This window comes from Varanus komodoensis, unplaced genomic scaffold (genome assembly GCF_004798865.1).
Source record: "Varanus komodoensis strain SLA01 unplaced genomic scaffold, ASM479886v1 scaffold6_4, whole genome shotgun sequence".
In the NCBI taxonomy this organism is placed as follows: Eukaryota; Metazoa; Chordata; class Lepidosauria; order Squamata; family Varanidae; genus Varanus; species Varanus komodoensis.
Window position 1 is genome coordinate 16,603,930 of NW_025336347.1, and position 22,582 is coordinate 16,626,511.

The window sequence follows — 22,582 nt, forward strand, 5'->3', positions numbered from 1 at the left end:
GTTGTGAATCCAACCCATCTCTCTTTCTGAGATGGCCCCACCTTGCCCCCACATCGACCTATTCATGTTCCCCTCCCACCCTGTTTGGAACGGGTGTAATTACATAACTTATATAAAAACTTATATCACTTCCATTGGCCTGTAACATCCTGTGTATTCTTCTTAGCTTAGAGTGCAATCGATGAGCAGATTGCGCATGCATGTGCAAAAGCCTAAGATTGCGCATGCACATGCAAAGACCAGCACACAGGAGAAGCCTAAGAGAGATCAGAGATGTATAAAATGCTGTAGAGGGGGCACTTAATGGCATATATATTAGCATATTTTCTAGTGACACCCATAGTTTTGCATATAGTCAACTTTGCGTACAATTCTGGGAAGTTAAAAAAATTAGTCTGCAAGTTGGCAGAAATGGCACAACTTGGAAAAGTTCATTTTCTGTGGGATCCACAGGTTGGAGTCACAGAACTCAAAGTCACTTGACTCTATTGCGAATGTATCTTCCATCCCTGCTTGCAAGTACTAATTGGCCGTTGCCCTGTAGGTGATGACTGCATCTCAGTCTGGCTGGCTTTAAAATTCATGGAGGAGGAAACTATCAATGGCTGCTAGTCCTGATGGCTCTTTGCTCCCTCCGTATAAGCAGAGGTGGTGAGCATATGAACACCCACATGGGTGTTCTTGGGTGGTTGCCCTTACTGCTTGTAGGATCCAATGGTCAGCTAGTTGTCCACCATATGAACAGAATGCTGTTAGATGGACCACTTACGTTCTCCAGCTTCTCCACCAGCATTAGTCAAAGCCACTTCCATTCAGGCTTTCAGGAAATGCATGAAAGGGGATGCCCAGGGCTGAAACTGTGTGCCTCCTTCTATAACCATGATCTGGTAATACACACAATACACATACAGGAGTCCATGTGCCTTCAGACGTAATTAAGGCATTTATTTATTTATTTATTTATTTATTTATTAAAACATTTTTATGCCGCCCCATTCGCCAAAGCCTCGGGGCGGCTCACATCATCAAGTTTCCATAGTTTTCAATTTAGCCCTGAGTTTAAAGTTAAATGGGCTTTCTTTCTTTATTTGATTTATATCCCACCTTTTTTAAAGAACTCAGAGCAGCTTACATCATTCTCCTCCTGCTCTTGACGTTTTAACCTCACAGTAAATGTTAGTGCTCCGGAGAATTCCCTGCCCGCTCCAACTAGAATGCTGTCCCCACATGGCTTTGGAGATGTCACTGGGAAGACCGCTGGCCCCCTGAGACTTTCTGTTGAGGTTGCACGGTTAAAGCCACTGTCCCATAGCGTGTCTGCCAATAACTACCTCGCCTTATAAATAGTACCCATCAATCTTTCCCATCAAAGCACTAATGTTATTGGGAACATCTGCGATATGAAACAGTGAGGTCTGGGGAAATAGAATGTGTCGGCATTTCTTCCTCGTCAACCTTCCATTTCCCATTTGTTCTGGACCCGAAATAGCAAGGTGTCTGTTCCCAAATGCTTTGGCGCCAAATCATGCCCACGAGAGTGCTATAAATTAATGCGCAATGAAATTGGATTTAAATTATTAATGGGCGATATTTGTGAATACCCAGGAGAGCCTCCTCGGCTGCTCTGAGCTCAACCTCATTTTTTTCCCCTCCCGTCCCCTCCCCTCCCCTCCCCTCCCCTCCCATCCCTTCCTCCTTGTCTACAGGATGGTCCTGAAGCTGGGCAGACTGTGAAGGTGAGTGCTTACTTTATTATGCAGAGTACAAATTAATAAGAGACAATTATGAGAACCAATAAAACCAGTCAGCTGCAGCGCACTGCCGTATTGCTATTTTATCCTTGAAGCTGGAGGGATCCTGAATCTTCTCCCTGACTGTAAATATATTGATTGAAGTGGAATGCTGCAATATGGTTACACTTCACCTCCTCGCTGGCCAGAACCAGAAAGTAAATCCTGACCATTGACTTATGGCACGGCTCCCCCTGCTTCCTCTTGGGTCCATGATAAGGGAGCCGTCTCTGGAGGAATCGTGCTGAGAATTTTAAAAAGAGCAGAAGTTGGGTGGACGGTGGTGGTGATGGGTCACTAGAACCCCCAAATGCACCAACTGGAAGTTGGTGGAAAAGAGAGCCCTTAGAATCGAGTGATTCTGCACCTAAGCATGGTCTTTCCATGCACAAATCCATTCCTAGTTACTCCAAGCGTTCCTCATGCTGGCGGTATAGTTTAGGGGGTGGGGAGGGGAGCAGGGAAGGAAATCGTGTTGCTGCTGTGATGTGAAATGGCCAGGTCTGATTACTGCAAATCATCGTGGGAGCTACCACACATTCTGTCAAGCACAAGGACGCATAAATTATCGCCTGATGGCTTGCCGCTGAACTTGTGATTGTGTTTGAAATGTTGTGAGATAGACTGCTCCGGGTATCGGGTTTGATTTGTGACAGTGTAACCATGGATCTCTTCTCAGTCTGCCGTACATGTATACTTAATGAAGGATTGTAATGCAAACAGCATTCCCCAACCTGCTGCTGTCCAGATGTTTTGGACTACCCCTCCCAGAAGCTATAGTCCAGTGCATCTGGAGAATGCCAGGATGGAAGAGGGCTGCTCTAGAGGGACCACTGGAAAAAAAATCTCCGTAAAGGGTGAACTCCCGTACTCTGTCCCAGCTCCTGCCAGCCTTGCAGTTGGAAAGCATGCAAATGCAAGTAGATGAAAAGGTACCACTTCGGTGGGCAGGTAGCAGCGTTCTGTGCACTTCGGTGTTTAGTCATGCCGGCCGCATGACCATGGAGACTGTCTGTGGACAAACGCTGGCTCCCTCGGCTAGGAAACGGAGATGAGCACCGCCCCCTAGAGTCAGGCATGACTGGACTTCACGTCAAGGGGAAACCTTTACCTTGACCTTTAAAGGCAAATTATTTCTAACAGCTGTACGTAACATGAAGTCCTGTTATTACATATAGCAGGTTCTTTAAGGTTCTTGAACATGTGGTTGCCAGCTAGCTCCAGACACTCTTTTATGAGAGTGATTATGCTGCTCCATTTCCATCAGAGTTCAGACTAGGTTTTGGCATGGAAATTGCTTGGTTCCCCTGCATGGAGACCTATGCCGTGAGAGAGACAGGGGTGTGTGGCTGTGTTGATTGTCCTTGATCTCTTGGTGGCTTTTGGTGTCACTGACCATGGTATCCTTCTGGGTCAACAGTCTGCGTTGGGAGTGGGAGCAAAGCAAAGCATTGCCCTCATTTCTTCTTGAAGGGTTTGCTCCAGAAATACTTGGGAAATGAGTATGGCATTCCGGTGGGGTCTGCTTTCTCACCCATTGTATTTAACATTTACATGAAACAAATTACTGTGGTCATCTAGAATTTTGGAACGTGTTGTCCTAAGTATGCAGGTGACACCCAGATCTTTTCCTCTTCTTCCTCTTCATCAGGAGATGCTTTGGAAGTACTGGATTGGTTCCTGGGTACAACAATAGATGGGCTGAGGGCCAATAAACTGAAATCTAGTCCAGACAAGACCGAGATGCTGTCAGTAGGTGGTTCTTCCAGACTGGATGGCATCTTCCAGGGGGGTTGCCTTCCCCCTGTGTGTTGTATTTGCTGTATTTGTCACCTGAGGCAACTTTGGTGACTAAGACTGGCCCAGAATGGTCACACCAGCTGTGGTCCAGCTGTGCCCCTACCTGGACAGGCTTCAGTTGCTCACGCTGTGGGAACGTCCAGGCTAGATGATTGTAATGTGCTGCGTGGGGGGAGGCCGCCTGTAGAAATGGCTCTCTTGGTGGCCAGATGGCAAGCAGTGGCCGGAATGCTGGCTCATTTGCACCAGCCACCTGTATGCTTCTGAGTTTTATTCAAGTTCTGACTTTAACCTATAAAGCTGTATGTGTTGTGGAGCTGTCGTGCTTGATGGAGAATCTCTCCATGCATGTATGCCTGTACTCTACGCTTGCCATCTTAGGCCCTCTATTAGTAGGTGTTTCCTTTGATTCAGATGGCAGCAATGAGGAAGAGGAGCTTCTTGGTGGTGGCCCCCAGTTATGGAAGGATCACCCCAATGAAGTCCACCTGGCACCAACATTACTATCTTTTCAGCCCGTGGTTAAGACCTCCTCTTTCTCTCAGGCATCTGGGAGTCTCCAGGGAGGTTTGGATCAGATTTGAATGATCCTTGTTCAAAGTTGTTCGTAGATGTATAAATGCCTTGGCATCTTCGATGTTTGTGGTTTTTATACTGTATTTCTAAGGTTTTATTCTTCATAAACCACCCAAAACAATTTCTGGCTATTGGCAGTAATAAAGGTAAATCAATGAAATGAAATAAAGGTAAATCAATGCAAGTATAATTCCAGATAGTACTTGATATGTCCAAATAAGTTCAAACCGAAATTCTCAACTTGAACTATTGTTCACTTAAGTTAGCCCTTCCTTTTTAGCGCCCTCTTCGTCTTCCAACTGTCTTTGCTGCTTTATTTTTCTGCTTTATGAAGACAGATTGGATCTTTGCTGCACTCACTGCTTTTCCAGAAAATAACTTCTTGAGGAAATAGTTGCCAGTCATTTTCACACAGAAAAGAACATCGACAGAACGAACTTTTATAATATGTCAAGTCTTCAGCACATTCATTTTTAAAGTAGAGAAGTGAGCTTTGGCTGCACTTGGGGTGGGGGGGGGGAGGATCTATTTCCCCTGTTGATCCTCAGTCCCCTCCCGTGATGGTGAGTGGTCCACACTTCAGTCCTTTGCTGACCACGTGCAGCCACGTCCACGAAGCCTAAAGAAATGCTTTGGCCACAGCCATGGGGAAGTCACCACAATGGCGGTCTTACATGTGTGCAAACTTTAGCGACCGACAAACACCCCCACTGTTGGGGCAACCCCTTATCTGTTGGGTTTCTGATACAAGGAACTGATGGGCAGGTAGGAATAACTGGATGGGGAAAGAGGGCAGGAAAAGATGAGGTGCGAGAGCAGGTAAGTTATGAGAACAAGTATGAGTGTAAGAAAGGTATTGGGTGTGTTGGTTTTGGGGGGTTGTTTGTTGGTTCGTTGTATTTGTTTTCGTCAGCATACTGAAGAAAAATGTTCCTCTTTGTCACTCTGCTTGAATGACAGAAGCAACCAAGGAGGTCTATATAGAAAGTTTTATTCAGATGCTGAAGTTGGCCACCTGCATGCCAGATTGTGCCTCCTCCTCTCTCATTCTCCGGAAGCGGCAAATGGGGTATCCTGGCCCCTTCCTCTGGCAGCTTGGCAAGAGCCCTTCCCAGCTTGCATGGGCCCTGGAGACTTCTTTGGAAGGGCTCTCCGAAGATGTTGTGCCCTGGGACATGTTTCAACTCTGTACTGTGCCTCTTCTTTTTCTTACTGTTGTTCATGCTTCACACATGAAACAGGGCCCATGCGCTGTTGGGGACCTGTGTGGGTCCCTGTTTCCATGGGGGCCCGTCCAGATCTTATCGTTTTAATATGACGCATTTCTTTATGCCCCTGCATCAAATGAAGTGAGATGGGGGGCTTGGGACATGGCCTTTCCGGGGATCGTTTTGGCTCCCTGCCTTTTGGTGAACAGTGAGGCACTTTGATTTGTTGTTCATGTCCTGTCACCATTCATTTGTGTAATTTCATTACAGTGATATCTCACCATTTTCCCTCTTGCGAGGAACCCAAGGCGGCTCAGATAGTCCTCTTCTCCACTGCATCCTCACAACAGCCCTGTGAGGTAGTTCAGGCTGAGAGTCAGTGACGGGCCCAGAGTCACCCAGGGCGCTTCATGGCCGAGCGGGAACCAGTTTGCCACTCCCACCACTGCGCCACGGGCTTTATCGCCACTTGATCGTGGCTTGTCTTCCCAACTGCACTGCTCTGCTCCCAAGTTTGTAAACTGGAAAGGTCTGTGGGTTGAAGTATTTTCAGTGTTGCACTGAACACTCTGAGAGCCTTCAGCTAAAAGGCAGTGTGGAAATGCGTTTAATAAACAAGGAGATGCAAACTCTGTTTGTAGGGATGCTCGGGAATTGGCGGCCCCGAGCAAATGCTGGCTGTGCCCCAGGGCCGTGGCACCCCCAGAGCAGCCCGGTGGGTGGGCGGTGGCAGCATTTATGGGGAAGTGTGTGCATGCACTTGCGTGTTTGGGCAGAGGAATGTCTCTTGCCACCACCATCTCCATCTCATTCCCCATCATCTCCTTCTCCATCTATCACCATCACCGTCTTGCATTTGTATCTCACCAGTCTTCTTGCAAAGAACCCAAAGTGGCTTACAAGGCTTTCCTCCTCTCCATGTTATCCTCATAACAACAACCCTTTGGGGTAGGTTAGCTGAGAGTGAGTGACCAGCCCAAAGTCCCCCTAGTGTGAACTGGAGTCCAGATCTCCTGAGCCTAATCCAGCATTTTTATTTCTGTTTTTGTTATTTTCTGTTCTTTCCCCCTCACCTCCCAGATTGACCATGTACCAGGTAGGACAGCTATTCTACCAGTGTATCAGTAGCATACCCTGGCATAATATGAGCAGAAGATGGCTCAGGTAAAGTACCTGTTCGGGCTCATTAGGATCCCCCGAGCAAGCATTGTTCACAGTTAGCAAACGGAAGCCATTCTGGCCCCTTCTATTTGCTACATTGGCCTGATTTTTGATATACTTCTTACTGTCACCTGAGAATAGCTAAACAGGTATGGAGAAAGAAATCTGTGCAGAGACAAACAGATATGCAGGGCACCTCGCCAGAGCAAAGATTCACAAATCTTACCAAGAAAATCCAGCAGCAAAATTTCTTTCTTCACTGCCCACCTCCCACGTCCTTATCTTCCTCCTCCTTATCTAAACTATTTCTTTGCCATATTGGGCCCGTCTGTCTGCAGCTATCAGGCAGTTGACGGATAGATGGCCTTGCACCCACCCACTGAAAATAATTTCTCTAAACCTTCCGTTAAGGCACTGCTGTGAGCAAACAAATCTTGCAATTCCATGTAGGCACCTGGGTACAAAAGGACCTCCGCCGCACCCTGGGTGGCACATGCCTATTGCCTCCATCCGAATCGCTCGCCCACTTCACTCAGCAGAGTGGGATGGATGGAGCACAGGTGAGCGAGGCCTACGTTGCAGCTGAACCTCGGCCCTGAGACAACTCCGACGCAGCCCGCCCCGGCATCACAGTACAATTCCGGACCTGCCTGAGCATCAGTTTTGCTAGCTGGCATGATGGCAGCTGAAATCCACACATCTGGAGAGAATCACTCCAACCATCCAGTCCCGCTGTGAGCTGGCACAGAAAATGCCGACGCCGTGCCCCCCGTGACAGCGTTGGGCAGCACTGGCTCTGTGCCAGGCTCCAGAATGACACACCGCAGGGGCGAATCGTGGCATCGCACGGAGCGTGTTCCCGTGACCTCAGCATGGCGCCTGCAATGTGCCGAGGCTCTGAGTCATCTCCCAAGAGATGGATGCCGCGGTTGCCTAGGTGCTCCCATCTCACATCATCTCTACACACGTTTGAAGGACTGGCTTGATCATCTAAATCACAGCCCGACACATGCCAATTTAAATCCACAGCAGGCTGCGATCACCACGCTGCGGGCCTGCAGGATTACCTGCAAATATATTCATGGGCAATGCCATAGCTGGAAGAAGTGCTCCCTCGATTAGCCATCCGCTAGCATCTATCTTGAATTAAAGCAGGAGATTGATTTTCTATTGTACAGGAGGCAAAGGTCACTCGATGTGTGTGTAGCCAGTGAATTGTGAAAATATGCCGACGTGCTTGGGGCTTCTCATCCCATTAGTATAATAAATACAATAAGATAACTGTGACCCACTGATGTTATTGCAAACTCCGGAGGTTTAAATCCTTTCTAAACGCATTAGCTAATTCTGTGAGTATATTTTCCATCATTCTGGAAAACTAGAGAGCACCATCAATTGCAATAATTTATCGTTTGTGCATTGATGATGTGGCTTTAAAAAAAGAAAGAAGCAAATGGTAAGCGTTCTAATGGCATTAGCTGCAGTCCGGATCCATTTCTGATTCAGTTACTGCAATTGTGCTCCAAAATCCCAGGACAGGGCGTGCCAAGGGACGGCGTGTGCCCTCTGTGTGTTGGGCTGGGAACACCAAGCTTGAAGCCCCAAAGAGGAATGAGGGTCACTTCTTAAACTGTGGTCAGAATTGTGCTTCTTTCCACGCTCTGCTATTCTCTGGGTTCACAGTACTAAGTGGCAGGGCCTGCTCATCCTTGGGAAAAGAGCAAGTGCCACTGTTTGTTTTGTTGCCCTGGGACAGGTTTCAAAAGCTGTGCAAATGTCTTTCTTGCCACTGAGCCTCTCTCACCTCTGCATACTCTGAGGCAGTTTGGAAATGAAAGGAGGGAAAGGGTTACAGGGGTGAGTTAGGGGCCCACCCTACCAGTTTCTGCAAAATCGTTGTTTCCCTCTCTCTTCCTTTATTCCCAAAGCTCACAAGTCACTGGGAGAGGAGAGGAGAGGAGAGGAGAGGAGAGGAGAGGAGGAGGTGTGTGTGGAAGTGATGGTGGAAGGAAGTAGTGGTAACTAAGGATACCATTCAAAGAGGGTGGGGGCAACCATCTTTCGGTTGGACCCACCATGCCCAAAATGGGAGAACTCTGTGATCTGGTGGAGGCTCTCCCTGGCGGTATTGGAGGGGGGGCATTTTAGCCGGTTCCCCTTCCCCTGCAGGGCCTCATGCTGCCTCCCACAGAGTTCCTCAGAGTCTTACCTTCCCAACATAACTGCTCAGAGGGCATGGGGGCTGCAGGGTGGAAGAAAATAACCCCCCAAGCCTTTCAGGCTTCCTTCAGAGGCTGGGCTGAGTGGATTGCAGAGGTCTTCCATTTGTGAAAAGGATGTCCTGGGCCCACTCCATGGTCAGTTCCTTGTAGCCCCGGAGCAAGAGCCAGCTGCTAAGGCAGGGTGGAATTCATGGAATGGATGCCTGGAGCGTGAGGAGAGACTGGAGTGCCATGGGGAATTCCCACCCACCTCTGCCCTCCAGTTCCCACGCACGACTGGTGGGTCTTGCCATAGGGACATCAATATCCTGGTGGATTCTGCCCTGGCAGTATATTTGGGGCCTTTGTAATTCTCGCGGTTGGGGAGATCAAATGGCTGGGCTGGGAAGGCAGGTTTATTCCAATACTAAAGGGACAAGGTGCCAAAGTGAGTTTTAAAAATCTGGGTAGTGGGTTTCTTCCTTTTTTTAACAGTAGAGTAAATGCAGGGGGGCTGGCTCAGAGCCATAATTTTAACCCTTCCACCCGCACAGCTGTCCCATTTCCTATGGCTACTGCCTTGAGGCTGCGAGGATGAATCGGCTACTTTTAATGGATTATGTCACGATCTATACTGCAGGGAGGGAAGCCTGAGAAATTTGAGACTCTCCATCCCCACATTCTAGGGCCCCAGTGTGGCTCAGAACTTCTGCAAATATTCTAAAGAGGGAGAACAGGATCTGGCTTTAAAGTAAACTATGCCTTGCGTCAGAGAAATTCTAGCAAGAAGGCCCAACCTATAGCCCAGGCTCAGCACCTGGGACACCGGCAAATTTATGTATGTATGTATGTATGTATGTATGTATGTATGTATGTATGTGTCTTTCTGTCTGTCTGTCTATCTACCTATCTATCTGTTGGGGATGCAGGTGGTGCAGTGGTTTAAGCTGCTGTGCTGCTGGGCTGGTTGATCGAAAGATCGCTGGTTCGAATCTGCACAACGGGGTGAGTTCCCGTTGCTCCGTCCCAGCTCCTGCCAACCTTGCAGTTCGAAAGCATGCAAATGCAAGTAGATGAAAAGGTGCCACTTCGGTGGGCAGGTAACAGCGTTCCATGCACTTCGGTGTTTAGTCACGCTGGCCACATGACCACGGAAACTGTCTGCGGACAAACGCTGGCTCCCTCGGCTAGGAAACGGAGATGAGCACCACCCCCTAGAGTCAGGCATGACTGGACTTTACCTTTACCTTTACCTATCTATCCATCCATATATAGAGAGAGAGATATAACATAATGTAATAGATTTTAGATGGAATATTGTTATAATACTATAATATTATATCCTGCCTATTTTCCTTGCAAGGAACTCCAGGCTGTTTACATAATTCTCATCCCCCTCTCAATTTTATCCTCACAACAACAAGACTGTGACTGGGCTGGTCGGTGAAAGATTGTGCTGAGAGTCAGTGACTGGCCCAAAGTCGCCCAGTGGCTGCATGGCTGAGTGGGGACCAGATGCCAGATCGCCTGAGTCCCCGTCCCACATTCTTGCGCTCCACACCACACCGGCTCTCAAGATTGGACTGAGGGCTTCTGCGCCATCCTAGCCCTAGCCACTCTTGAGACCAGTTGTTGTGATGAGGTATCGAAAATGAACAGGAACTAAATGCACAGAGAATGTAAACCTGAATATATCCGAGTGCAGATCTTTGCGCTTCTGCGTGAGTCTTACCCTCCCTGCCCTGAAGTCTGCCCACTCCGATATCACTGGTGCAGCTTGAAGTGGCATTCCAACCGGTTGGAACGGGCCAGCCGGCCACTCGTGTGGGCCGGCTGGGGGAAATGACTGGCGCCAGTCTAAGGTGATGCATCTTGAGTGGATGCAGCTGGGTGTTACGGGAACAATTTCATGCAGAGCAATATTATTCAGGGTGTTCCATATGGGGACGTGCTGCTTATTTTTCTTCTTTGTCAACATCAAACTGTGATAGACATCTGCATAAAGCTCTCTCTCTCTCTGTGTGTGTGTGTGTGTTTGTGTGTCCGTCCCAAATGTCCCAAAGGCTTTTTTTTGTTGTTGTTGTTTCATTATTCTGTTCCCCAGACTTGCTGTAACTGTTGAATTGAAGATGTGGCTTTACTTCCATTAGTCTAAATATATTTTACCCTCTATAAAAGAGCTAAGTACAACTATGTTTTCCATACTGCCAATCTGTAGCTCTGTTCTGATTTTCATTTGGCTCGGGCAAGGCACCTCTTGCTGACATCATGAGTTCTAGATCCTTTCCATCTTCGTATAAAACCAAATAAATAAGTGGAATAGTATCAGTTTACTTCTGAAAATGGTTTTTATGACCCCTTGTGTGTGTGTGTGTGTGTGTGTGTATGGAAAATGTATGGTTCAAAGTAATAGATCTTGTGTTTTGGACTTAGAAAGGGAACAATAAATATTTCTGTAGGCAGCCTTCTAACATAAATTCAGCTTTACTATAGATAAGCAACTATTGTTTGCTAAGATTCCAAGGATATTGGACTTCTTTCTCAACATGGCATTAAATCACAGTGAGCCAAGTATTGCAGCTAAACAATGAGGGCTGGTTGCATTAGATGTATGGATGTTCAAATCAGCAAAACCGGACCTCACTGAGGATCTCCAACTTGCTCTTGAAAGTTCATTTGGACTCAAGTCCGTATCAAATCACAACTTTTTTCTTTTTGCACATGCACATTTTAAATGTAATACATTTCCTGTTTCTTGTAAGCTGTCCAGAGACTTTTTAGTATTGGGACGGCATATTAAAATGTTACATTAAATAAATAAATAAATTTCCACCATTAATTAACATTTATTTGTGCATATTTTTTTCAAATATGTACCTTCTTTCATGCACATTTATAAATGGATGAATTTTTAGAAAACTTTCTTTTGTTTGTTGTGTGGATTATGCTGCAAGTTCAAAATGAATGGATTTTGCCCTATGGATTCAGATATGCATTTGGTTACAGAAGGGATTAACTGGGTAAATTCTGGGCTAAGAGAATTGAATTCCACATATATCCCTGCTTAGAAGCAGCGTACAGTAGCACCTCTGGATACAAGCAAGGCTGTACATATGAGAATTTTGCTATCGCTCACAAAACATGCAGATGTGTCCCACTTGAAGCCTGAATGCAGGTAGGTCCAATGGAAATATTTGCAAACATGCTCACCTTTGACTCTTCCCAATTCCCAGTTGGATTTACACACATTTCCTCAGCAGAATGAATCAACTCTGCTTTAGTTGGTGCACAAAAAGAATGCTCCTGTAGCTGTGAGCGGGGAGAGCATGCTTGCACTGGACTGAGAGAGAAGGAAGGTGGCAGCGCAGAAAAGAGCCTCAACTATATTAAGGTCGACAGGTTTTTGCATCCCTGCAGACTGCAGAAACCTGGCCTTGCACCTCACCAGATTCTTCACTCATCCCTAATGCAAACTTTCAGTAATTAGGGACACAGGGAAAAAAGGGGCGGGCGGGGGGGGGGTCAGTGATTTTGTAGGTCTGATAAGCTCTGAGGAGTGGAATTTGGAAAGACCCCAAAGGTGGTCAACAGATAGTTTATGACGGGTCCATTTCTAAATATGTTGATTCAGAAATTATGAAGCTAAATTTTCCTGCCCATCTTCACTTTTAGATTTGACTTTTAGTTTTATAGTGCTCAGATCAAGCACTTAAACTAGGCAAAGGTAATAACAAAGATGGCTGTAACTTATCTACTGAGTATTGCTCAACTGCTCAGTGATGTACGTTTAAGTGAATCCCATAGACACACGTCTCAGACATGAATGGCAACAAGAAAATCTAAGCCTCTGCCTCCATGGGTTCCATATGTTGTCAGTTGCAAATTTGCCTACTCAGACAGGGAATTGAAGTTGATGCTTGTAAGGTGCTGCAGTAATTTCCATGCATACCTTCTGTTAACTATTCTAAACTGCAAACATTGCCTTTCTATTTTCTTTTTGATGGACATGTTTTTCATTCACAGATGCCTTTTTAATGGTGCACTAAATCAATACACCTGGCTGGAGTTCTGTAGGAATCTTAGCCCAACATGAAATGTCTCTTTAGAGTCCTTTCCAAGCCTGCAGCTTGTAGTTTCTTAGCTTCTTTTCTCTCCTTCCTATTGTTCCTGAGGACTAGAGGAGTTGAATATTCAAAATTAATCACATCCCAGCGTGCCCTGATTGCATCAGAAGGATTAGTGTCATTAATTGTGATGGTATGTTAATGCAGCCCTGCATCCTGTGGATTTACAGATTCTAACCTTGGGCTAATAAGGTATGGAAGCCACCTGTCTAAGTCTTTAAAGGAGTAACAGAACTGCAGCTAGGGAAAGATGTAGCCCTTGGAGCCCCTGGGTCGCTGACATAGCTTCATGAAAGAAAGAAAGAAAGAAAGAAAGAAAGAAAGAAAGAAAGAAAGAAAGGGCAGTGAAAACAGCAGAAAGATTAGCTGAAGCTGGGCTATCCTGAACTCCCTGCTGAACCCCGAAAGCCAGAAGGTAAAAGGGGCAAGGCATCCCATAGAGCAGGGGTCTCAAACTCAACTTACCTGGGGGCCGCTGGAAGTAGAGTCTGGGTGAGGCTGGGCCGCATCAAGTATTCCACCACCGCGGCGGTGGTGGGCCGCTCATCCAGAGGCCGGCCTGGGTGCCGCCGGCGCTTTGAAGGCCGCAGAGCCCCTTCCCTGTGCCCTGCCCATCCGGGCAATTGGCCCATGGGCCACGAGTTTGAGACCCCTGCCCTAGAGGCACTCTTATCATTAGACGTTAGGCTAAACATAAGCCAACAACGCGATGCAGCCGCCAAAAGGGCAAATGCTATTTTGGGATGCATTAACAAAAGTATTAATTCCAAATCATGAGAAGTAGCAGTTCCTCACTAGTCGGATGTCACCTGGACTGTGTCCAGTTCTGGGCACCAAGATTTAAGAAAGATACAGGTAAATTAGAATGGGTCCAGTGGAGGGTGACAAAAATGATCCAGGGTTTGGAAACACAGCCCTATGAGGAGAGACTTAGAACTGGGCATGTTCAGCCTGGAGAAGAGAAGACTGAGGGGTAATGTGATATCCCTCTATAAGTACCTCAAAGGCTGTCACAAAGAGGAAGGTCAAGCTCTCTTCTTGCTGATGCCCAAGTGTAGGACACAGAATAATCAATTCAAATTGCCAGATTCATGCTGGACATCAGGAAAAGCTTCCTCACTGTCAGAGCAATACGACAGTGGAACTGGCTGCCCAGAGAGGTGGTGGGCTCTCCCACACTAGAGACATTCAGAAAGAAACTGGGCTGCCATCTGAGGGGGATTGTGTAACGTGGATATCCTGCAGCAGCAGGCAGTTGGACATGATGGCCTTCACAGCCCCTTCCGACTCTACTGTTCTATGATTCTAGAGATCAGTGACGATCCTGGGGACTGTGCCACACCACTGGCGACCATTACTGGCCACCAGTGGGGCATCATGGGAAGCTGCATGCTCCCGCCAACTCTGGCTGCCCTTGGCATTCTGGATAGGTCCTGACAGAGCCACTACTAGTGGTGTGGATCAGGGCCAATTTGCAGGGACGAGTTGCAGCGCCTTTTCGCTCTCACACAGTAAATAGGAACACAGGAAGCTGCCCTGCTTTGCGCCAGAATGTCGGTCCACCGAGCACACCGTTCCTGGCACTGAGTAGCTGAGGCTGCCTGGGCATTCAGGCACGATTCTTTCCTAGCTCTGCAGACCTTTCAGGGGGTCGAACTGGGGGCCTTCTATAGGTTGAGCATGTGCTGTGCTCATAACCTCCCTTTGCCTCTCCAAACTGGAGAAGCCCTCGCAAGGCATCTTTTGACCTGCCAAAGGGAATGTGTTGGGTGAGGGGTCGGTGGAAGGCTGTTAAAGTAGCTCTTTCCCCAGCTGGGGTGTGCAGTCTGGGAAGAAAGCGTGGGCATCATCATGCTCTCCGCAAAGGCGGAGCAGGCCTTCAAGATTCCCCAGACCTGTGTCCCAGCTCATGACAGAGTCATAAGCGGAGAGCTTCGGCGGGTGGGTGCTACAGAAATGTAATCAGGGCACAGAGACATTCCTCAGTGGAGTGATCCATGCGGCAAGAAGCAGCAACTGTCCTTCACTCCTTTCCCTTTCGGATGAGTAACTTCCTGATGAGCACAATAAGTGGATTCCATATCTATACAGAAAAGGAGACAGAGGGGGGTCCTTTGCTCCCTGATGACTATGTGGACCTGTAAATTGTGCGTTGATTTTATGAAGTTTTGGTTTATTACCGCAGGACTTTTACTATATGGGGATTTATTTTCCTGAGCCACCTCAGGAGGCTTCCATCCTGAAAGATGGGCTGGGAAAAACTTCAAATGAATAAAATAAAAGTTTGCTGCTTCACACTGTGCCTGCTCACGTGGAGGACCGGGGTTGTGGAAGATGCCTCGTAAAGTTCTCTAACTTTAGTAGCTTCTAGGTGTTTGGGCTCTTTTTCTTCATTAGAACAAGGCAGGTGGCCTTCTCATGGTCACCATCCCTTGATAGTAGAAGCAGCATCAAGAAAAGCTTTGTTTGATGGCTGCAGGAGACAAAGGAAAATGTAGGCAGTGCTGTGATTGATGGACGTGACACTCTTTGAACTGAAAATACCAAGGGCTGTAAGGCACTGATAAATGGAAATGATGACTTGGATAATGAAGTCTGTTTTAGAAATATCAGAAGCTGAAGATCCCCTGAAGGGAAAGGGGGACAGGCACTGTTCCCATAATTCTCTGTGAATTATGACAGGGCTCAAGATGGATCAGTTTTTGAGTCGGTACTACGCAATGTCATGACACTTTCCATCTTCAGACTTGCCAAGTAATAGCATATTACACATCTGCCACATTCTGAACAAGGAGCTGAGCAGGGCCATTAAAAAAGTATGGTGCATCTTGAGGAATCAACCAATTAATCACCTCTGAAAATCGAGGAAAGCAGGTTACCGTCCTGGGACAGCCTTTGCTGCGTCCTTGAACTGCCTTTCCTTGGGGCCAAAGCATGGGTTAGAAATGTATCAGTGAACCTCTGCTCTCAGAAACCATCGTTTCATCCCGAGCAGTTTATTTTCTGTGAGGTACATTAAGCTGATGAGAGCCATTGCCCACTGAGAAGACAGACCATCTAGCACCTGATTTCAAGCTCTTTTTTCACTGCTACAGGGTTTGGCCACACTAGAATTTGTCAGAACCTCACACCAGCCACCCTGGTCTATCACTTCCTACTCGGATACAACTCATCAGATTCAAACAATGGTTTTATTTGTTTATTTAACTGATTCATACTCTGCCTTTATACCTTTTTGACTTTCCATTTTCTGCTAGCTGGAATAACACCAAAAATGCAGCACAAAAGTGTGTATGTGCACTGCCAGATGTTGGTTCTTTCATGGAATTTGCTGGGTTAAAGGTGCCATCCCGGGTCAGTTTAGGGAGAGAGAAAGGCCTACAAGTCCCAGCATGCCCCGTTTGCTAAGTTGGCACAGGATAGTGCCTTAAGATATTTAAAACCATTTTACATTGCTTTCCAAGAAACACCATTGTGCCCCCATTGAAAATCAATCAATCAATCTTCTTCATGTTGAATAGCCTTATGTAGGAAATTTCTTTGTATGCTAAAATAAATGCATGAGCAAGCAAGCAAACAAAACCCAGCTTGCTTGCGATTGTGCCACTCTTGGCCATATATCTTTTGTGAGCAAGTCTTCAAGGAGGGTTTCCGGGGACTGCCCTGTACTAGGTTCCCCCAGTTTTCCATTTTACAGGGCCTATTATGCTTCTCTCAATATTGCCCTGCATTTATTCTGAAGTGTCTTTGAAGGCTCCTTTTAGAAGCACTGCAGCCAAATTCAAAATAGACTAAGAAATGATGCTTCACTGGTTTCTACAGCTGGGAGCTGAGGTGTTTGTTGGCATTTTCCCAAGCTTATGTTTACACCCTATACACACATCTGTCCCACACATCTGTTGCATGATGAAATGTTTTGGACCCAGAGTACCGTGATCACGTGAAAGAGTGATCTGGAGCCAAAGCTGTTCTGGATTTGTCAAGAAGGACATCACTCAACTCTATGGATATCTATAAAGGCCCATTTTATTTATTCATCCATTTATTTAATTTCTATTTAATTTCTATACCGCTCAACAGCCAAAGCTCTCTGGATAGTTCACAGTAATGTATTTAAAAGCAATATAAAATGTGCCAATTAAAACATAATTAAAAAGTTGACAATACAAAGTTTACAACCAAATAAAAGACAACTAAAATTATATGTAGGCATTTGTGAACACTGAGAAGAATTGGAAACCCCACTCTGCCCCCCCCCCCCCAGTAAAAAGAAGGAAGCCAGAAAAGACATATGGATATGTGTTTTACCATGCTAGGTTATGTGAGAATCCCCAGTTCTACTCATGTTTCCCTGCTATAATAGCAACGATAAAATGTTACTAATCTTAATTAACAGAGGGAAGACTTGGTATGAGGTGGATTGGATCTATAAAGGAAGCCACAGCTCTGAGCTGGGAAGAGCTGAGTGGAGCTGTCTTGGCCAGGATACCTGGGAAGGCTTTCTTTCACAAATTGGGTTGCCATAAGTCATAGGCGACTTGATGGCCCATGAGAGCGACAGCAGTTTTACATTTTAATTAATATATCGCTCAGCTGTGTGGCCAGCAAGCACGCAGACACTCCCTGCTTCTGAAGCTGCCATAGCTTCCTCTTGCGCCTAATACCTTCTACTCTTCGACTGAATTAGGAGAGAGAGCTGTGTAAGACTAGAAGAAGCTCCTTCTGAGAGCTACGGGGGCATCCTGCTGGCTCACAGTTTTATTACACAGAGCAAAATCTGCCCCATGCTGATGCAATCCTCTTTTTAAAAATAAAAATAAATGCCAGGAGTTCGAATTCCAGCTCCTGTTGTGTGAAGCTGTCAAGAGAGATGCTGCTTGCTTTCTTGCAGTCAGGGATGATTTTATGTGATTGACAGACTGCTCAGGAGAGGTCAGGAATTTAGGCAGGGAGGGTAACGAAGAGGTTTCTCCAAAAGGCATGGCTGTGTGCTCTGCCGATGTCCTGCTTCCATTCATATATTCCCAGACACATTTTGCAAGCCATTCCAGTCTGACCTGTGAAGATCCCCTTGCAGCATTTTAAGCACTTTCCAAGGAGAAAAAAATGTAGCCTCTGAATCTGCGCATCCCTCCTAAAGCCCAAATCAAATGTTGCTGGGAAAAGCCAATGGGAAAAGTGTGTTCTCTTCCATATGACTAGAATCGCTATTAGGCAGCCTGAAAATGTCTGACGAGGAACAAGGGTTTGTATCATCCTGGTGGCATGAAGCAGGTCCGTTTGCATCAGATCTGACCGAACAAAACCCTCATGCATATACCTAGATACAAAGGTGATTTTTTTTTTTAAAGAAGAAATCCGGAGTATTTACAAGGAATTCCTAATAATATTTCTAGAAAAAAACAACTTTGAGATCAAAGGGAATCAAGAAGCAAGGTGTTGGAATCATGGATATTTTATTTGTCTCCATTCAACAGACTTCTTGTCTACAGAAGCCTCTCATCACTCATCTAGACGTGCCTCTTTTCCTTCTCACTTCGGGCTGTCTTGTCTGTTTTGGGTGACTGTTTTCAAATACTTGCTTTGGCATACTTATGTGCAACTTTTCATCTTTATGGACCGATCCCAAACTTCTGCCCCTGAATTTCTGCTGCCAAGTCCTATCAAGTTTCGTGACAGTCTGCCGGCATGCCATGACCACCTAAAGTATCTGGCGCTGATTTTTTCTTACAACCCATGGCAAAGGCTGGCAATGGCCAGTCTCAGGAGCTGAAGGGAGAACAGGCAGAACGGTGCTTCTGCATTCTTTTTGGCCATTTTTTCCAGGGCCTTTTCTGCTGCCACCAAGTGGACATATTCAATTCTCTGGTAGCCTCTACCAAATATGGAAACCCAGGGAGCTTCTGCACTCTTTGGGAATTGACCTTAGGAAGCATGAGAATTCCCTTTGGGGATGAAATCTTGACAGTTTGACCCCCACAGTTTTTGTCCCATTTCCCTCTGTTGCAGCCAACTGGATCTGTAAGGAGTCAATCCAATATACGGATTCTTGGTTTCGTGAAAATGTGTGCAAAGTGGAGGGGCTTTGTGTGTGGGGTGGGGGATTTTTCTTGGAATTTGCACAAATGGGCCCGTCCTCTACTCTGTGGCTTCCAGAGCTAAAGAGCACCAGGGAAAGTGGAAGGGTCTTTGACAAGCACAGAAACAAGCTGTTGGGTTAAGTGAAGTAGTCTGTTAAAACAATGAAATGGGCAGGGATATTAAAGTGGAGAATAGGGCTACTTAGAAAGTAGGCAGGTGGATTTGCACAAGGTCACTGATGCTTTTAAAAATATACCTCTCGTAAGGTCCTCCTAAAAGGAGAAAAAAAAAGAAAGTGTGAAAATTATCATTTACTCAAATCACAAGACCTGAAACATGTGCAAGCCATTTCTGTAATTGGGGGGCAGTGGGGGGGGGTGGAATTCCACTGCCCTTCACCACAACTTATCGCAACAGACATGTTGTACGGGTCCCTTTGGCCTTGAACAGAATTCCCAGCACCTCACATCTGTAGTGGGAGCTGGTTGTTGGCTATAAGTGGGTAATCCCCCAACACACTTACCTGAGCAACACAAAGAGGCATATGCAGACAGCTGATCCTATTGTATCATGTTTCTCCCACATCACACCTTATGGTCATTAGTTGAGCTGTCCAGTTTCAGCAGCTCCGATTCTTCATTTCCCCTCTGATTCTGCCCTTCTGTCTTTCTGTCTCTACCTTTCTTCTCTCTTGGGCCCTTTTCTCTGCCTTTGCTTCTATCTAAAAAAGTTGTTTCTCTTTCGAACTCCGACCAGCTAAGAGTGTAGTTTCTTGTTTATTTCTCTCAGCTGAATTTCTGTTTCCTGCTAAAACCTTTCTGTCTCTCTTCCTCTGACATAACTTTACAACCTCCTGCTTACTGAAAGAAACTTCCTGATTGCTATACTCTGTTTGACCACTTACTCTTCTGCTGAAACCACAAATACAAAGATTTAACCCCACAGCCTCCTACAGAATAAAAAAGGGTGTGTGTGCAGGGAGGGGGAATTTATTTCCTCTTTTAAAAATGTTCAAAGAAAAAGTACATTTCAAATGAACAATAGGACATTAAAGTACACTCAACAAACAACAATTGAACAGATTGATTAGCACAGAAGATAAAATTTGGCCAGATTTGTACAACTCAGTGTATAGTAAGTTTATTGTCGTACAGGCCCTCCCCAATGCTGAGAAAAAGACCCATGTTATTACTACACATTGGTAGACCTGTAATAATTTAGCCATTGACGTTTTCCCTGGAAAGGGATTCGACATATTTTGGTCAGCAGCCAAAAAAATATCTGCCCATTCTGCTAACTAGTCATGACCAAATCTGTCAAGTGTGCTTTTATTCAGGTTCTCAGTTTTCCACCACTAGGTTTGGTCCCTGCAGAGTTTCCCATTCCACTGCAAGAGAAGAATGTGTGCTTAGTGTTTTTCAAAATATGTACATGCAGTACATATCCATCTCTTCAATAAAGTATTTATGCTTATTTGAGAAATGCAAGTATTTTCCTTCCACATTCTTTCAAGTGTATGCAAACTGGAGGGGTACCACAGGGTTCGGTCCAAGGCCCCGTGCTCTTCAGCATCTTTATAAATGATTTGGATTAGGAAGTACAAGGAACAATAATCAGATTTGCAGATGATGCAAAACTGGGTGGAATAGCCAAAACCTTGAAAGATGGAGAGACGTTCCAGGGTAATCTACATAGACTTGAATGCTGGGCTTAAAGCAACAGAATGAGATTGGGACAAGTGCCAAGTCCTCCACCTAGGAAAAAGAAACTAAATGCTTTGATACAGGACGTGGCTCAACAGAATGGAAAAAGAAAACAACCTTCGAATGAATGTTTTTCAAAGGCAGCCTCTCCCAGAACACATCTCGGTAATCCTGTGCAAATGATCCCAAGGCTCCAGTGAGGGAAGCCGTCCTGAGGCTCTGCGAGAGGACGGCATATAAATATTCTGAATGAATGAATGAATGAATGAATGAATGAATGAATGAATCCTGGTCCATCTTTTCCAGGAAAGGCCAGCAATGGAGAACCAGCTGGATTTGGGGGAGCGGGGAGAACTCCCTGGAAGCTGGCGTTGTCCACTGGCGTCTAGGCAGAGTGCCAGATTTGAAAGCACCACTGGCAATGTGATCCTTAATGGTGGGATACAATGACAAATTCCACCACAGAGCGTTCTCCTCCATAGAAGCCATTCCCCACACCGGAAACCAGTGAAACCCCGTTGGTGTGGTAATATTTATTGGCCCATTTAAACTCTATTGCCGTAGTATAAATCTTAGTGGTACTTAGCTTCTGTGTAGCCTGAAGTGCCTGATCCTGCCTAATCTGGGAAGCTAAGCAGGGTCAGACCTGGATGAAATCTGGATGGGTGACTTGAGTCCTGCATTGAGGAGGCAGTTGGACCCAATGGCCAGCTGGGCCCCTTCCATCTGTATGATTCTGTAATGCATGCACTTCTATATTGTAGTTTATCATGCCGTTTATGGTTTTCATTGCTGGGAGTCACCCAGAGACCTTGTACCCACGTCGACATATTCCCACCCAAGAGCATTTCTGTTCTGGGAACTGTTATATTTTGGTGTGCTCTATCATCATTAAGCTTAGAAATGAACAAATGTGTCAAACTGAATCTTTCAGGTTCTCATTTTCCAGCATTTCCATCCCATTTCTATTTACACTGGATTATAAATCATCGTCATCAATACTATGCACAGAAATTTGTGTGTATTCTCACATGCATTCCAAAGAATTGAATTTATATGCTGTCAGAAATTGGCATTTTCCCCCTTGCAGTTGCACAGTGATGGGTAGCTTGCCTTCTCCTTGCAAAAGGGCTTGTTTTCCTCAGCAGAACTGCAAGTGTAAGGAGTACAGTCACTCAGTAATAGAATGATCTGATTACTATAACTCACTGCAGGGAGCTTTGGTAAAGTCTCCTCCTTGTTTAAATTCAAGCTTGTCCCTATGCAAACATGGACTATAAATCATTTTCCCCCAAAATGATGTGAATTAAGTGTCACTAATTGTATTAAACTGTTAAAATGAGCAGAATGCTGGCAAAATATTAAGTGCATTTTCTGTGCTTCCCAGAAGCAATGTGGAAGTTGCCAGGTGCAGCACCAGGAATGAGAAATACTAGGTACCTGCACCAGCCAAAGGGTTCAATTCAGATCTTGATTCAGTGTTTTCAGAAATGCCCTAGTTCTGCTCAGACTAATTAGGAGCTTAACTGTCTTTATTCAGGTCCTGAACTTAACCCAAATCCCCTTTGGAGCAGATTACAGCTGGCAAATATCAGATAAATAAGTATAGTATTTCTTGTAGTATGTACCATTTTATTTTGTTTGTTTTTTTAAAGTTACCTACAAATAACTAGTCTTTATTTTTTGGCACAATTGGGTAAAAATAATTTTTAAGTATATGTTTAACCCTGTTCTTTATGGCCATTCTGTAAATGACAGTCAACTTAGAAAATTCCGTAAGTAAGAAAACAGCAAAGTTCCAGAATAGTCCAGATGGTGGTTCATGTGGAAAGGAAATATTCAAGTTCAGGGATAGTCTGGGGGGTGACTTGTATGAAAACAACACACACAGCAGAAGTTTCTCCAGACAAGGAACCTGCAATGTTTCGGAAGGAAGCC

The 22,582-nt window shown here is 45.6% G+C and overlaps 1 protein-coding gene across 2 annotated transcripts in view; it reads left to right on the forward strand.

The window, feature by feature from the left end:
• FHIT (fragile histidine triad diadenosine triphosphatase) overlaps positions 1 to 22,582 on the forward strand; it is a 797,037-nt gene that overhangs the window by 568,566 nt on the left and 205,889 nt on the right. For both annotated transcript variants that reach the window (XM_044451960.1, XM_044451959.1), the window contains exon 4: positions 1,707 to 1,736. In XM_044451960.1, the coding sequence (XP_044307895.1) occupies positions 1,707 to 1,736 (30 nt within the window). The remainder of the gene's footprint in view (positions 1 to 1,706; positions 1,737 to 22,582) is intronic.